Source organism: Nelumbo nucifera, chromosome 1 (genome assembly GCF_055504915.1).
Source record: "Nelumbo nucifera cultivar China Antique chromosome 1, China Antique-T2T, whole genome shotgun sequence".
NCBI lineage: Eukaryota > Viridiplantae > Streptophyta > Magnoliopsida > Proteales > Nelumbonaceae > Nelumbo > Nelumbo nucifera.
This window is the reverse complement of record NC_142649.1, coordinates 104117040-104135333: the sequence shown is the minus strand read 5'-3', so window position 1 is coordinate 104135333 and position 18294 is coordinate 104117040. Positions and strand designations below refer to the sequence as shown.

Below are 18294 nucleotides of genomic sequence, written 5' to 3'. Positions count from 1 at the left end.
CCAAACAGCAAGTTTTTCCCCATGATCTCTGCATGTCGTGTAAATGCATCTAATGGAATTCTATGTGACAACATGCTGAGTCCCTCTCTTTGCACATGGTCTTCTTCATTTTCCTTTAACTCGAGTAGAATTCCTTCACATCCATTAAAAAAATGTAAAATCCTTTCACGACATTTGGTGCGAAGTGTATCATAGAGACCACCATTTGATTCTACTACCTGGAATATCTGGGCCAAATGTTGACCTGATCAACCTATGCATGCAAAATTACCGACTTATTAGGCAAGTGGCTTTTGTTGGATGTTCCTGTGTAGTTGATTAAATTAATAAGAAAGGAAGGTCTTCAATTTAATTTAAACACCATACGAGTTGGGTCTTCTGACTGGATTGCTCATTTGTGTAGAAGTGATCCCTACGTAGAACCCATTGAGTAATGGTCCTGAGGTTACTTAAAATTTGCCTCGTGCACAACTTGGGGGAGTTCTCTATTCTCCATGCTGAAATTGGTTTTCTGCTGATTCAAATTAGTAAGTTTGTTTTGGGCCATCGTCATCATCATCATTAGTTCGTTTTTTGTTTAATCAGGAAAACTCAAATTGGTTACACGGTTTGAGCAGGTTCATGGAGCATTTGCTGGATATAGTGGCATTACAGTGGGCATATGCAATACTCTCTATGTCTACCTTCCAATTCCTGAAATTTCTTACTCCAGGCAAGTGGATCCTAACAGTCGCATGTGGCATCATTACTTGACATTGATTTGCCAACCGGACTTGATAACAAGGTTCATATATTCATGGGGAAATCTTTTAAAATGCCCCTAAGTTTTAGGAAATGGACTAAAAACTTCTCTACTGTTTGCAGAATCTCTTAAAGACTTAAATTTTCTGACAATTGACTAAATATCAATGTTGTTAAAATTTTACGATTTACAATATGATTCATGATTTGAATCATGAATCCCGATGGTTTCAATTTGAATCTTATGTCTGAATCCTTTTCTGCAAAAATCTTATGATTTTTGTTTGAATCCTATGATTTGAATAATAAATCTTACGATTTATACAATTCTTGGGATTTGAATGAATTCAATTAAGAATAAATTCTCTACTTTGTCATTTTATTGTGAATATTTAGTTTTTTGAAAGGTGACTTGTTCTAAATACCTTATTAGAAGTTGACTTATTTATGTTATTTAAAACCATATATTGAATTTATTTTCAACATATGTAGGATAAAGAGTCATCATATGTGGATTATTTAACTTTCAACTCAAATTTGATTATATCATCGTAGACTTCTATTGTATAAGTGGTAAATTCTATTGATTTAGGTACATACATGGTAGATATAGACTAAAAAGCAGGTAGAATCTATATTTTGTCTTTTAGTATATCTATATTTTATTTTTTACAAGTTTTTAAAAAATAGAAATAATCTTATAGTTTATGATATGATTCACGATTCAATTCAATTCAATTTTCTCTACTATTTACGATGCAATTACGATTTTCACAACATTGCTAAATATTTTCTTGCTGTTAGCGTCATTACAAGTTGAAAGTTTCATCTTCAAAGTGCATGAAAAGTTGTATAGTTTTTCTAAATCCCTGTTTTACCCTTTTGCGGTTGAAACTTGAAAATGCCCTTCTATGCTCAAAAGTTCTACAGAACTTTTTCCACATGAAAAGTTTCATCTTCAAATCTTCCATTCTTGTTAAAATCCACATAAAAATGTTGGTGATAGAATTATTTTTCTAGATGGGTTTCTTTTTAATTTCAATTGATAGAAAATACTATTGTTCTTCCATTATTCTTGAATGTCCTGCAAATATGAGAAGTCGGGTCTAATAGAAACAGATGTATCATGTAATAGAAATAACAATAAAAATTAATTGGATATTAAATGATTTTTTAAGAAATGGAAAAAGGATATGGGAATAGGGAGGTGATGGCCCGACCCGGCCCGGCCTGCACCCCGGTCGGGCTTGGTCATGTAATTAGGCCCATGGGCCTGACCTTGGGCCTGACACAGTAAGCCCGACTGTGTTTTGGGCCGGGCTCGGGATTTGTCAAAAAAGTCCGGCTCAAGCCCGGTCCGACCCGACTCAGCATTATATATTTTATATATTATATAAAATATATAAATAATATAATTTTATTAAAATATATATTTATAATTTAATATATACATTTTTTATTATTTTCTTTATAATTTCTCTCTCTCTCTATTCAGCCACTTCAACAGTAGTAACAATATGAGCTAAATTTTGGACTTGGGCCCAGGCCCGGGCTTTGGGCTTTTTATGAGGGTCAGGCTCGGGCCCAAGTTGTAGGTCCGATGGTCGAGCCGGGCTCGGGCTCGAGTCTTTGAAAAATCTGTTAATACAGAGTGAAAACCCGGCCCGACCCATGAACAGGTTTAATTGTAACAAGAAGACAGCAGTGACAACATTGCGATTTTGAATTCTTCTTTGTGAGGACAATGACTCATCTCCCATTTCAGCTGATGAAATCTTTTTCAACGTTTGGATTTGATCAATCTTAACAACTTCAACCATGATCTTCTTTTTGTTGACGGCCAAGACGATTATTTCAAGGCTCCAAATCCCTTTTCTATTTGACTCACTTTGATAAAGTTATTGATTGATGAACGGGATTCTAATCTTCCGCGATCATGTTTATCCAAAGTCAATGAACTTGAATGAATATTGGCCCATACTTATTGTGTTTGGACACCAAAATTGGTTCAAATACTGTTGAATAGATATAAGAAGAACAACCAGACTGGATCTTCCGAGCATTGACTCGTAATAGAACTCCATTGCTTTGTTTTCTTTGACTCATAATAGCAACCCACGTTGAAGCAACAGTAACGGTAAGCATGGTTTTTAAAACTGAACTGGTCAGGGGTTTGGTTGCTGGTTTGAACGGTCCGACTGTTCGACTCAAATGGCTGGCCCGTTTTGACAAAAAAAATAAAAGAATTTTAAAAAAATTGAAAAACGGTCAAAACTGTTCGAATGATTAACCAGCCGGTTTAGCGGTTTGCTGACCAAAATCAACGATTTTAGAAGAAAAATGGAACCAGTCAGGTAACCGGTTCTCGGTTTTTCCAGTCTGACCATCTGGTCCGATCCGGTTTTGAAAAGAATGACGGGTAAGGGTATATTTGTTTTCTTTGACTCATAATAGCAACTCTTCCAGGAAGAAAGAAGACAAACCTAAGATTCCAAAGGATGACATATAGACGTTTGTGCAAGGGGAATAGTGCCCACAGTAATTCCTCTTGCTCTATCAACCTTCCCACGTAAATGCAGAAAATGCTTCAATCAGGCATCAGGAAGGTGTTGAAACTTTTTACAGTAGTAGCACTCCATTGCTTTGGATGGGCTCAATCTTGTGTCTAAATCTTTGAGAGAAACAAGCATTCTACCAATGAAACCCGATACACTACATGCTGAGTAGGATACATGGAAATATTAAAGAGGTTACTAAAATAAGACCAAACTTTAGAAGCCATATCTCCAGTACACTTGGAAGCCAAATAGACACCTCTTCACGTTATGATCTCATCAACTAGAATAGCACCATGCATTAATCTCCACATAAAAATAGCTATTTTAATTGATCCATCATCTTGAATTCAGGAAATTGTAAATATACCAAGGGCAAAATCTATGATGCATGAACTGCATAATGAAGAAAAAAACGTGAACCAGTGATAAAATGACACATCATAGGTGAGATCTTTAAATGCTTTTAAAGTCTTGATGGCAACTATTCCTTTTGAAACATGAATGTATATCTTTTGAAATGTGAACCAATGAAAAATAGACCATGGAATGTGTTTAATGTGATTTGTTGAAATCTTAATTTTAACATGCAGCAAATATTCATAAATGCAGTATAGTTGGATTCTAAAACTAAAATACAGAAAATCCATAAAATGGAATGATGGCTTCCTTCCTAGTTTTCATGTCATGGATTAGGGCTGTTCATGGGTTGGGTTGGGTGGGTTTATTGGCGATTTCCCAACCGACCCAACCTGATCGGTTTACCTAAAAATGAAACTGAAATCGACCATGTACCAAGTAAAACCGGTCTGGTCGGTTTGGGTCAGTTTTGTTAATGATTCTCTCGGTGTGAACAGTAAAGGATTCAAGTCTAAGAAGCGAAGGCTGGATACTTGGAAATTAAAAATGATTTGATGGATTAAAGCTGAAATTATATATATATTATATAATATCTGAAATATATTATAATAAAACTGAAATACATCAGATATATGTATATATAATATATCTGACATATATTATATATAATATATATCTGACATATATTATATATAATATATATCTAAATCAGTTTGGGTCGGTTTGATTTTGGTTTTCACACATGAAAACCAAACCATCGTTTTTTTTTTTTTGTAACCCAAAACCAATCAGTGTTGAAGAAAAACCGGCAACTCAGGTTGGATCAGACCAGGTTGGTCAGTTTGGTCGGTTTGGGTCTTGTTATGAACAGCCCTATCATGGACCATCTTAAATAAAAAAAAAAAGGCGGAAGACTTCACAGCTTAGTCCCTTGTATTTGCAAACAAATCCTGGGTTTATGTTCTGTTCTCTTGTAATTTCTCATCTCCACTCTCGTGGATGTGTGACCCATGGTGGGATGTTGGCTAGATAGCATTAAGGCCCGCCCACGCTTACAATTTATAAGAAGATAGATCGAGAGCTAGGATGGAATCCAAAATAGAAGATTGATCAAGACATAGTGAACGACAATGTTGAAGAAACTGTTTATGGATTGTCATGGCCCGATGGGTTCTTGAAGTTAGATTGTTAGAACCATCCCTCTACGATCCAGTTTAAATATATGGGCTAGACCCGAACATGTAATTTACCCTAGGGCAGATAAATAGGATTACTTATAGCCCAGCCCAGTCCATTACGCAATATTATCCTTGTGGGCCTAAATTTGTTTAATTCATGTTTACCCTAGGGCAGATACTAGGCCGGGGCCGGGGGCCTGGAGCCAGCCCTTAAGTCCCAGATTGATGGGCGATTGCACAACTCAGTCCGGCATAATACTAGAATATTAACATCCTTAAATTCTCGGTTTCAGTAGTTGTGAACTGTAAAGAGGAAATAGTCCTTTCAGGTGCAGAATAAAAAAACTAACTCGGGCCTTGGAGATCTCGTAGGTCAAAGATCAACCTCTGAGAGGTTAATCTCATAAAAGAATGTAATTCTTGCTTTTTAGAGCTGGGCGAGTGATAGTTGTGAAATGGTGGGTCCCGTCCAATTGACCAGTATTAGCACTATCTTACCTGAGTATTTTGTACTTAAAAAAATTGAAATCAGCATTTCTGGATTCTTGTTTGCAACTCTGTGTCAACTGATACAATGATATGGATCATTCTTTAAAGGTAGCTCTTTTATAATCTATATTTGTATCAGTGATTGCTTTCCTTTGACCGGGTCAAAGATTAACTCCCTGTAATCAGGCCACGTCACCCGTCAAAATGCAACCCCACGTAGGACAGTCACGAGAAGGGTGAAGAAGTTGTCCTTTTCGCAGAGATATGTGGTGGAATCTCAGACCAGAGACCACCAATATGCATGTCTTAAATGCTTAATGGTCTCTTGCAGCCGAAGAGGACAAAACCCAATTTTCTTTTCCATCTTAATTGAGACATAAATCAGCTTAACGCCCAAAGGCCAAAGTAATCAAGTTGCTAGAAAGCTGATGAACCGTTTCTTCTAAGCTCTCTACAGTAGAAGAATGTGATCGACCCAACCACAACCATGGTTGTGCGTGTAAATAAATCTGTCTCTGTGCATGAAATGTGAAACCAACACTTGCATATGGGGTCTGTAGATTATATTAATGTTTCCTGGTAGTCTGGTACATCATCAAAGTACTTGAAAATCGAAATGCCCCATCACTCTTTTTTATCTCTGAAAGGTTGTAGCTGGATGCCACATGGTGTCTGGGATAAAGGAGAAACCTTATACCATTCACTCTTGGTTTCTTATATTATAAAACTGAGCCTATCATCCAAAGAAAATTCTCTCAATAGACAAACATATCAGTTCACAGCCTGAAAGTCTGACCCACCAACCATTTACCCATAACTCATTCTCTTCCTCCAGTCCATACTTTTTTTAAAAAAAAAGGTCGCTTCTTGTGTATTGAGACCCCACAGAACGCATCCCACATGCATATCAGTTCACATCTCCTATACTTTGTATGGGGAGATGTTCCCAATATACGGTTGGAATGTGCTGTGGGGCCATGCAAATTCCACAAATGATGATCAAGTGAACTCATTAGTCTCGGGATCTTTTTCTCAAATTCAGAGAAAAGAAACATAAGTAGATAGGGTTTAAATTCTCAAAATTACTTAACAGGGGCAACGTTTTCCACCTTTCTTTATCATTCTCTACCTACCTTGAGCGTATTGCAGTGGCAGTGACATCTTTCTTTTTTTCTTTTCTTTTTGGGTAGACAGCCGAGAAATCGCTGACACCTATGATATATATGTGTGTGAGAGAGAGAGGGAGAGAGAGGATAATAATAATAACTTTTGGCTTTTCAAACTGACCATTTTGGCTTATGGTTTGTTTGGTTTGGGAGTATAGGCATGGGCATCTTACAGATTCAAGGTTGTTGTCTTCTGTTGTTTTCTGTTCGTCCATCTGAAATCATGTTATCAAGAAAGAATATGCTTCAGGAAGTTAATATGGTAACTTAAAATATGTACTTTGACCATGCTTAGCTGTTTGCATTAGGTAAATAGAAAAGGTGGTGGTAAAGGTGCGCATGATGTCTTTCTGTACTGTGTAGTATGTCCTATGTAGAGAGACTCTGAGAGCCCGATCAGACTAATGTGCCCCAATCCTCTCTCTACGAGAACTGGAGGATAGTGGGCCAATCACAGTTTGCCACATCAGCCTGATACGTGGGCTCTACAGTGTGCTGTAGTGGCTTGTGATCAGCTCAGTATTACACGAGTAGAACTAAATGGTGCTCCTCCCCGTCTCATTGGTGGGGACGACAAAAAGCAAAAGAGGATTAGCAGAGTTGAGGGTTCTAAGAAGTAGGAGGAATGAATGGAATGGTAGCACTACGCCACCACCACCGAGAGAGAGTCATCAGCTCAAAACCAACCAAATTGCTCTCAGATTTTCAGGTGATTGAGTGGTTCCTCCAAAAGCATAACTCTGTTACGTAAGTCAATTAAGTACCACCCACTAACTTTTTGCAGCACGGCTTGGTTCATCGAGTATGTACGTTTTCTGATTAACCCCAAGGCCGAAGCTTTCTATCCGTTCTTCCCATCTCTGTAGCTTGAAATCTTCTAAACTAATAAGTTTGATTGCATGTGTACATGGAGGATCGGATGATTGTTTGAGAAAGAAAAAGGTTTCATTTATTCAACCATTTGAAAGGTCCAATCTTCTCATCTCAGTGATTGCACAGTTAAGATGAAATTGAAAAAAGTATCAATGTGAAACGTAAAATAGATTCTGGGACCTGGGTGGTCTCAATTCTCAAATACCTCCAAATTCACTTTGGGCAGATAAAGTATACATCTTGAGATTTTTGGATTTGAAGGAACATGACGAAGTCGATGCCAGGCACTGAGTCACTGATATACAACACTTTTGGGCGATGGTGGTGTAGGTCCGTCCATATATATACCGTCTCTACGCATATTGATATTCCTTTTAATATTCATATTGTTCCATTAATTGATAAAGTGGTGATAGAGGACACAACCAGTTGGGGCAGTTCCAAGCACTGGAGCCATTGATTACGTACGTATCTTGGAATAAAGGGCCATATTGGGAGGGGTGGACTGGACTGGATACGGAACTAACCCTTGGCATTTTTTTCTTCACAGTCTTGAATCCATGTTCTCACGCTTGTCAGTTCAAGAGGTAGAGGTTTTACCACTTTTGCAAGCAATGGCCCCTCATATTGTGGCCAGGCCAGCTGATAATAGCACTAAACCCAATTCTAGTTTGGACAGGGCCCCATTTTCTAATAACTTTAATTTAATTTCCACCTCCCTTCCCCCTCTGCATGTTGCATGCAATCTCAATGTGTGCATGCGCTCTGGGGATGGATACACCCATCATGAGTAGAAATTTGTTTTTTAGAAAACGCCGAAAAATGTTTTCTCAGATATAGTATGAGAAAACACCCTTTTTGATGTTTTCCTGCCTTTTCTACTATTGCTATTGCTAGCATTGTTAAAAACGGTACCAAATAGGAATCTAGAGAAAACAGAATGTTTATGCAACACTGCCTCTCGAAAACGGTATTGATCCCAAACACATCGTGCTGATTCTAAACTTGTACGAAAATTATAAGACAGATTGTTGATTCGGATAGTTTTGTTCCTATACAAAAGCATTTAATAATACCGGAGAGAAGAGGAAAGCCGGAGCCATGCCAAGAACCCTGTAGCTTGCCTTGCGAGTTGCGACAACTTGTACCTGTGCTAAACCTGCCTCAATCATTCCTCCGGCCTTTGGGCTCGTGCTCAGTATCAAGGAGTTGGGATCACCTGCCAAGTAAAGATGTTCCAACACCCTCCCATTATAAATAAATATGATCTGAAACCGCATATCTCATATATATAACGGGTCTCACTTAATGATAGATTTCAGTGTCAAATTGAGATGTGCGGTGTTAGATGATGTTAAGAGAGTGTTGAAATGTTTTTTTGTTGCTAGGTGATCCGAACTCACTACTAAATACCAATAGAGTTGAGACATTTATAAATTATATATACTCAGAATGCCCTGGACAGTTTAGTGGGCGTTTGGTACGGCTGCCTTTGAGGTTAAGGCGTTTCAATCTCAAAGTGACCATTGCAACTATACACCTGTTTGGTTGTAAAAACCGCCGATTAGACAGTTTTTGTATTGTAATACAAATTGACTGGTAAACCTCGTTGGTTGGCTTTCTCAAACAGACTTGTTCAAGTAATACACCTTTCACCGTAAACAGGACGGATCTATTAGGCACAACATTATAAGTATGAATGAGCATACAATAAATATTCAAGTTGATTTTAATCTTTTTGAAGGGTTGGTTGGGGGTGTTTTTCTTAAGGAAAGATGTGAGGAAACTTTTAAATACTTACTTAACATGCTCAAAATGTGTGCCTAGACCTGTTCATGGGCTGGGCGGGGCCGGGTTTTGCTTTTTTATCAACAGAAAATGTACAAGTCTGGCCCAATTATCAGGCCTAGGTCTTGAGTCTGAGCCCGGTCTTTATATAAAGTCTAACCTGTATACAAAATGTCTTATTTTTAGTGTACTTTTATATTATAATAATTTAATAAATTAATAAAATAATTTGTATTTTCTAATAGTAAACTAATATTTATTAATATTTTAAGACATAAATATATATTATATATAACATAAATGATTTTTTATTATATGTAATAGTATCGAGCCGAACTTTTTTTTAAGGCTAAAATTATATTTCATTCATTCAAGAAATTGATACAATTACATAGAATTTGCCAATAAGGTCAATCAGAACCCAAATACAATTTCTCAAGAAGAACAAAATACATAAATGGATCTAGGAGAACAAATGAACTTCTGTAATCTAATAAAGGTAAAAAAATCATCAACAAAAGTAGAGAAGCACAACTCCCAAAAATGATCGGACCTGGTATTTAAAGCTCTAGCCCGAGCCCACGAGCCTCAAATTTTGTCCAAACCCAAAAAATAACGGGCCGGACCAGGTCAGGCCATCGGGCTACCCAGCCCATGAAGAGGTCTATGAGTGCCTATCTAATCCTAATCAAAACAGACAGGTACTTTTTACCATTGAGGTGTAAGCACCAATGCGATAATTATGTAGCCAGTACTCAACATCACTTTAGCCATTACTCAGTTGATTTAGAGGATGTTTGCAACCCATGCCGGTTATCTGGAAAATGGTGATACATCAGCACCATGTCAGTGTTTTGAGTTTTGAAGTTATGTTAATTATTTGTTTGGGTTGTGGAAAATGCTGAAAAAACGATCCCGTCTAGGAAATTGGTAAGATATGTTTGATGTTTTCTTATTTAATGGTAACGGATATGGCAATAAAAACGCTAGGCGATGGCAATGGAATCAAACACTACATTGTCAAAGCCAACAAACTTCTATACGATATGAAATAGAAAGAGTAAGACGCATAGCAGGTATGAGTGTAAAATGCACGGTTTAATTGAGTTGACCATTTATCTAACACCAATCAAATTCTGACTCTTGACCGACTCGGATTTGAGATATTCATGGATTTATAATATGCTTAATTTAGGAAATTAGGGTCCATTGGATTCATAGTTAAAATCGAAATTAAAATCTCACAAAATCTGAATCGAAATGATCTTACTGTTTGGTTAAGATTGGAATCGGAATGGAAATGATATTTTATTTTCAGGGGCGGGGGCAGGTTTTAATTCCACCCGACTAAACAGTTGAAATATTCTCATTCCAAATAGGGGTGGAAATTTTCCCCGTCCCCGAGGGGTACCTGGGCTCCCCAACCCAATGGGGTCGGGGATGAGAGGTACCTTGGCGTGGTCGGGGTCGGGGATGGGGGTACCCCTAAATCCCCGATCGGGGATGGAGATAGGGACGGGGAAGTCAAGAACTTGAAAAAATACTAAACTAAAGTCTAAAACCCTCGACATAGAGAAGAGAGACTTAGAGAAGTTGAGAACTCTCAATTCGTCTATCTCTGGAACAGTTTCACTGATTTGCCTTCTTTCATCTTTGACTCTTTGTTGTTGAATCGCCGATTTGCCGACCGCCGTTGCCACAAAAGATTCAGAACCCTAGCTCCGTGCCTTCTCGAGTGATAGAGAATAGATAAAGAAGAGTTTCAGTCGTTAGTCCTTCTAACATTTGCCTATTGTCATTGACCTCCGTCGCCGTGACGCCATCACCTGTCAGACTCTCTCGTTGCCGATTTTAACTCTCCCAACGATCCTCTCTCTCTCTTAGTCTCAATCTCTCATTCTCTCTGTCTCAACCTCTCAGTCCATCGAGGATTCGGGTCTCCGACAGAAAATTCATCCAAATCGTAGTCGAGGATGGAGGAGAGATTCCTTTCTTTACCAGGGATCGAGGACAGCGGCAGAGGCTGATTTGGGGGTCGAGATCAAGAATGGGGAATGTAACCCCTGCCCCAAACCCATTCCGTTGGCATTCCTAATCCAAACCCTATTAGGATGAATCAAATATGCCCTTATACCCCTTTTACGGTTTGCCCGTATTTTATGTGCATGAGATCCGATATTAAATGGCAAAAGGATCATCTCATTGGTTGGCTTTGACACCAGACATCCTTGTGCATGCATGTCACGTGTCTTACATTAGGACCCTCTCTTTAAATGGATCCTACCTAATCCCACATTCAAATAGGCTCCACCAGAGAAATTTCATACACCAAAAAATCAATAATCAATTGACGTTGGGGTATCGTTAACCGTTTATGATATGCATATAATGATATAAATCATCATGATAGATTAAACGCTGATTTAACATCAAAAACATTTTGATAAAGATATTGATTTGGACAAGAACTTAAGGGCACTTTGAATCTTTGATAATTATATAAAGATACTGATTTGGACATAGAAAAATGCCCTCTATGTCATAAGTGGGATCTGTGCAAAATAATATTTATTTATTTTCTGAAATGCCCCCAACACGTTTCTTTTGCACGTGCTACAGTTGGTGGAATGTGGAATGTAACAAACTAACAATTAGTTCTTAAATAGTAGCAACATGTACTCCATTAATATATGTTGTTATAAATATTTTTAAAACTCGTGAAGTTAGGAATAATAAACAAATCAAGACATACAGGGCCACAGTGACAGTGGCGGGCCAAGAAAAGTAATAAAACATAGAAGAATTGTATCAAAACTAGACTAGAGACAATTAGAGAATAATTCCTCCATCATGAGTCATGACCGACTGGCTTCTTTTAACTGAAAGTCTGAAACTTCTAGGGGGAGGGAGAGCATGAGGGGTCCTCATCTCCAGTCCTCAATCAACACCTACAAACACTAATTCGATTAAGATACAAATTATTTTCTTAAATTTAGTAGATCAACAGGGGTTTCCATGTTTGCATTGCATATGACTCAGACCTCTTCACTTTATCACCAAAGAGGGCAACAGACCCCAGGTTCTATGATCAGACGGTCAAATAAAGGATGACAGGGAACCAGAAATATCAAAAAGAAATCATCATTTTGATGACATGGATTATTAGAAAACTGTTTTTTCATATTTTAATCATAAAATAAAAAACCCACTTCCTTTTTTTTTCTCTCTTTTCTGTTTTGGTGCTTGTCTCTTTTTGTTCCCCCAAAGGGACTGGTACTTTTTTTCTAAATTTTTCACAAATAAATAATAACATAATAACATGAACAAATATTTCTCTCAACTTTGCTCTTGCTCCTTTTCTTTCTCCTTTTTTTTGGTTTCTCAGATGGAAGTTACAACAAATCCCCCAACAGCATAGGTGGGCACATTCAATCTTCCCCCCTTTTTCCTTCTCTTCTGCTGAGTTGAGAATTCTGTTAAATACACAGCTGAACACTGTCCAATTCATGCTACAGATTCATTCAACCCTTTTTCTCTTTTCTTTTTTTCTAAACTCCAGCTTTTTCCTCTCTTTTATCCTTTTTTTCAAGGGGGGAGGGGGGAGGGAGGGGCTGCAAAGCCACACCAAAACTCCCATCCACCAAACCAAACTAATTTGATTTGGGTGAAAAGTGAGAACCCCACCTCCCAATCTCATGACTCATGGTCCACCTCAGATGGACTGTTTAGTTTCCTCCTCTTTGTATCTGGACTACTATGAGAAGAATGTGCAAATGACCCAACTGTTAAATCATCACTTTTATAGCTCAAGCATGCGGCATCTAGCACCCCAATTGGGCTATGGGGCACTGACGAAATTGAGCCACTACCAACCTTAACAAACCCACTAATCAATGACATATCCCGGATGAGTTCAAGACATTTCACCACTCTCTCCTGCAAAACCCAAAACAACAACTCATTCATAAGCTAATTGATCAGATTGACTAATAATCAATTAATCATAGCTGCAATAAAAGAAAAATTACTTGGGTGTACAGGAACCAACTTTACCTTTTCTACATGTGCAAAACAAGAAATAGCCTTCTCAATATCCACTGTTTTGGCTTCTCTACATACAGACATCGCCACTGCTGCAGCAATCTCAGAAGGTCTGTAATTCAAGAAGTCAATCCCTGCATTCAATTCCAACCGAGCACTGGATCAGGAGCCAGGATCTCCTCTAATACTGCTGTAAGCAGGAAAAAAAATTGAGAGAAAGAATTACCCTTCATTGTGCTTAAGATTAGTTGGATCGATCTTGAGATGCAGAGTCTCGAGGGAGGTTGATCATCGTTGATCTTAAAAAGGAAGTACTCTATGTAAGAGAAAGGAGTCACAGCTTGCATTCTCCATTTCAAGGTGCTCAACACAAGAAGCTCCATTCTCTGTATGGTTCTAGCTTCAAAGACGAACTTGGTTTCCCCTACCTGACATAAACCCATATGATCAGGATAATCGTTACAAAGGGGAAAAAGGAGAACATCTATAAATTATCTATAATAGACATCATTTAACTTGATTGATGCTTCACCTGTAAATCTAGAGATAGAGGCACTTCAGTCTCTTCCATTTTGGCTGCTAGAGATAAACAGGCTACAGCTAATAACTGCATCATCCAAGCTTTACCTCTCTACCAATAGCAAATACAGCAGAATAGAGATAATCAGGAACCGACATCAATAGTCCTAAAGAAACAGAAACATGTCCTCTTGGGTCTATTTCATGAACTTACAGGAAGCTCATATGCTGAAAGGAACCGATCTAAGTAATTTATGGATAAATAAGCACTCAAAGGTCCAAAATTGTAATAAGCATGCGCCTGTAATGAACCAAAACAATGGCATTAGTCATCACCACGAGGATAGGCATAATGCAATCCAGGAAAAGTAAATTTGCAGAAGACACAATAAACCACCTCCACGTAGCATCAACCAGAGGAAAGAACCCCAGATACAAAATGAAGACAGTTTTCTGAACTCATTAAACAACAAGAAAGAGTACCCAAATCTCCATTTAAAAAAGAAAAGAATAATGGAGACGGATCCCATTTTAGAAAATAGGACACTGCTAAGTATCAACACATCAAAATACAAGTGAAGCAAAAAGAAAAGTAGCCCAACAGACCGGTTACAGATAACGTATGAAGATCATAATAGAAAACCAGACTAAAAGAAAACCCCAGTACGCATTTCAGAATACAGTCGAATCATTTCAGAAGAGTAAAAAACGGAAACTCAATTGCATACATCCACGATAATCAAAAGATGAGAAGGAGAAGCAGAAATCCGTGTGCTCAATCCTAAACCCCCTTCGTCATGATCCATCAAAAAGCATCATTGCTAACCGATAAAAGAGGAAAAAGATCGAATACCCATTCCAGAAAACTGACGATAGACAAAACGGAAATAAGGAAATACTGAGAAACCCCCGTCTGCAAAAACCCATCACTGAACTCAGCAACCTACCTTCTGAATCCAGTCAATGGCCTCCCTCCTCACACCCAAGTCCAAGTCCCCTCTCCGCAACCTGCTCAAGTAATCATCCCTAGGCAAATGCTGGCATTCCCTCTCAACCATCAAACTCAAACACTCTTCACTCTGCAGTGGGAACCCAATCGAGAATTCCAAGCCACTAAAGCTCTGATTTTGATGATCGGTTCGATGGTCTTGCTGCTGCCAACCAACCCCAAACTCATTCTCAGCCCCGTCGTCAATATCTTCAAAACACATGAAACTATTGTTGTCTTCGGCACAGAGAAGGCTCGAGGCTGAGCAGTCGAAGCTAGGTACCATTCTAGAATCTCAGAAACCCAACCCAATAAATCTCATGAAATGAGAAGGCTAAAGCAGAGATTTATTCAGAAATTTATAAATGCAGAAGAGATTTTTTTTCCTTCAAACATAAAACCAACAAAAGATAAGAAAAAGAGGTACAGAGGAAACAAGCCTCAAGCCCAAGGTTGGCTTTGATGAGACTGTTGCAAGAGAGGGACTTATGTAGCAAATGAGTGTCCATTTAGGGTAAAGGAGAGAGATTGGGAGAGAAGGGCAAGGCTTGAGAAAAGAATATACATTTAACGCCTTTACGAGTATACGTGTTTGGGTTAATTAAATTTGATTTTTTCTTTTCTTTTTCCTTTTTTTTTTTTGCCCTTTTCTTCTTTATCTTTATCTGGTAGAGAAAACGAGATACTATTAATGATGATGAAATTATTATTCCGTGAAATCAAAAGATTGCATAATTTAGTTTCTTAATTATTATAAGATGTCCCGTACAAATATGATTCAGTAGGAGGACAAGCTGCAATGCTATGTATATGGGCTCCTTGTTCATGTTATTTACGGTGAAAACCAGTTCTTCTAACTTCAAAATAGCTTTCATTTCATGGCATTTTAGAACTGTAATGGCAATATGTCGTAACTACTTCAGATTAATCATTTTTTGTACATAAGAAAGAAGAGGAGGGATTTACATAAAAGAGTAGGGGTAAATGCGTAAAAGGGTAGTTAGAAGTGGACAAACTACCGCAGGATTGTTTTCTTCTCACCATAGAGACGCGTGCGCTCTCCATGTGACCAAAATAGCCGTTTCATTCATAAATTACAGTTATTACGGTGGGTTGGTCTTCTAACGCGTACCTTTTATCCAAATCATTACCCGAGTTCGACGCTAGATTTTTCCACCCTCACCTTGTTTTCTATTCTTTATTTACCAAAGAAATAAAAAATTCTCTTTATTCTACGAAGTTTCTAATAGTAACCCACAATGAAGCCCATCATGTAATCTGCTAATACATTATTGGACTTAGTAGGCAACCCTAGTTTAGGGCATTACAGAAACCACAGTGACCATTTTGTCCATTTAATAGTTAAGCCCGGTGTTGGTTATATTTTGATCCAAAATATTGGTTTTTAATTTCTTCATTTTTTAAGGAAAAATTACAATTTTTAATACCATGAATAATAATAATAATAATAATAATAATAATAATAATAATAATAATGATACGGGAGAGCGCACGCAGAAAATCTACATAAATTAAAGCAGACCTATTCTCTTTCCAATATTAATACCACGTGGAATGCATATGCCTTCACACTATTAATAATAATTGTAGTTCAATTTCTATGTATATAGAGAATATAGAGATAATAATGAAATAAATGGTTTTTGTTAACATATTTGTCCAACATTGTAGGTGTAGAATTTTTATTAATGATAAGCCGGGAACTACACGATTATCGCCACATGGCAACATGGCAGTTGATAGTGGCACTCTACCTTTAGCTGATGAAATAACACAGTGGCAATGTGCAATGCTATATTTTACCATTTGGATTTTACATATTGATGAAACTAATAATCACATTAGGCATGTCGGAAAAATGCCGGCACGGATATTTCATATTTCATTGATAGAAAACAGTGAATCAGTATGATAAATTGAGTGCATGTAGTAACAAAACCACCATAACTACAATTTTAATTGCAAATCCCATTCCAGGTCTTTTGGAATGGAAAATGTATTTGATTCTCTTTCTCTCCTCTTCCTCCTTTTATTTTATTCATGGAAAATCTACACTGCTGGAAAGGATTTGGCCAATCAAAACTCCTCGTGATTTTTTATGAAAACACTCCTGATTGATTATCACACTTATGATGCCAATTGATTGATTATAAGTTTTTCTGGTACCATGTCTTTTTCCGTTTTCCATTATCATAGTTGAATCCTTTTTAACACCCTGTTTTATCTAATGCATGCCACAAATGAAAAATGGGCCAAGGCCCACTTTGGCCCATTAAACCATTACTAAAACAAATACATTCAATTTCTCTAACTCACACTACTATGTGTACAGGTTTACATACAGTATCTATGTAATGCAATACAAATACCAAAAAAAAAAGAGTTGGGAATCGCTCAAAACAAGAAAGAGATTTTCCTTTAGCTGTTTTGTTTCGTTGGAAATCGAATTTTCTCTACTAAAGATGGCAAAAAGCGTATAGTTTTAATGGCCTCAACGAAATGCCCAGCGGGATCTCCGATTAGACTTTAGAGGACGAGATTTCCGACCGGTTGTGCTGTCCGATGACCGGATTTTGTGGGTCATCATCCCCCTTGGCCTCATATGGGTTCCGGTGGTGATACGAACAATAACTCATTTCACAACTCCCAACAAAATATTAGTTCTAGTCTAGGGGAGAGGGGAGGGAGGGAGTTGACAGTCTAATCCATCCAAATTGGATGTACAACTACACACAAGGAAAGGTTTTTTTTAGTTACCAAATCAGAAGGAAAAAGTTGAATAAAAAAATAGGGAAGCCCGGTATTGGACAAATTGAAGGGTATAGCTCTTCTTCGTGCTAAATGAATCACAAGAAGACACCTTACACCTTCCTTTGAGTTTTTTTCACAAAAATGGAGCCTGTTTCCTTTAAGGGGTTTTAATTAATTAAAAGTACAAATATTTTGTTTTTTTTTTTCAATTTAATTAGGTCTTTGTGTCATGAATTTTATTTGCATTAGCGTAAATGAAGGGGAGTGCATTTGGGTTTCGCGTAAATTTTTTATTTACTTTTGCTTCAATTTTGGCCTGCTCTTATTTGTTTGCACAAAGTAAATCAATGGTGGTCTCCACTTTATATGTAAGAAAATGAAGTAGGAGGAACGTTGGGGTCTGTTTGGTTCACAGTTAGAATCGGAATCGAAATTTTTCGAAATCGGAATGGGAATGGTCTATTCCCATAGTTTGTTTGATTCAGATAGGAATGGAAATTGGAATAAGGAAGAATAGGATCTCATTCCCAAAGGAGGGGTAAGGAGTGACCATTCCCTCATATAGGAGAATGTCATTCCAACAGGAATGGGAATGGGATTCCGATTCTACTCAACCAAACAGTTGGAATAGGAATAGTCCATTTCAATTCAGATTCCAGACCCCTATTCCCGTGAACCAAATGAGGCCTTATTTATTTGGAAAGGGAAGAAGGGAGGAAGAAAAAATGATATAGTCCCCACTTTATGTGAGAGAATCAAGATGAGATGGGAGGAAAGTGGTGCAAATTTCACATTTATTCTGATGCAGTATTTTCACTGACTGA

General features: G+C 37.6%; 1 protein-coding gene across 1 annotated transcript; it reads right to left on the bottom strand.

The window, feature by feature from the left end:
- Nucleotides 1-12480: 12480 nt before the first annotated feature.
- Nucleotides 12481-15178, bottom strand: LOC104608606 (cyclin-D3-1-like). Its single transcript, XM_010274640.3, has 6 exons — nucleotides 14658-15178; nucleotides 13925-14011; nucleotides 13724-13822; nucleotides 13418-13619; nucleotides 13204-13325; nucleotides 12481-13086 (listed from the first exon to the last, which is right to left on the bottom strand). The coding sequence occupies exons 1-6, from the start codon at nucleotides 14982-14984 to the stop codon at nucleotides 12844-12846; spliced, it is 1080 nt and encodes a 359-aa protein (XP_010272942.1). The 5' UTR covers nucleotides 14985-15178; the 3' UTR covers nucleotides 12481-12843.
- Nucleotides 15179-18294: the final 3116 nt, after the last annotated feature.

Bases quoted from the DNA above. Each gene is read 5' to 3' on its own strand.
- LOC104608606 (XM_010274640.3), bottom strand. From the start codon at position 14,984: ATGGTACCTAGCTTCGACTGCTCAGCCTCGAGCCTTCTCTGTGCCGAA. The intron at 14,012-14,657 runs GTAGGTTGCTGA...GGTTCATTACAG, and splicing joins CCATTGACTGGATTCAGAAG to GCGCATGCTTATTACAATTT. The intron at 13,326-13,417 runs GTAATTCTTTCT...AATTGAATGCAG, and splicing joins AATCTTAAGCACAATGAAGG to GGATTGACTTCTTGAATTAC.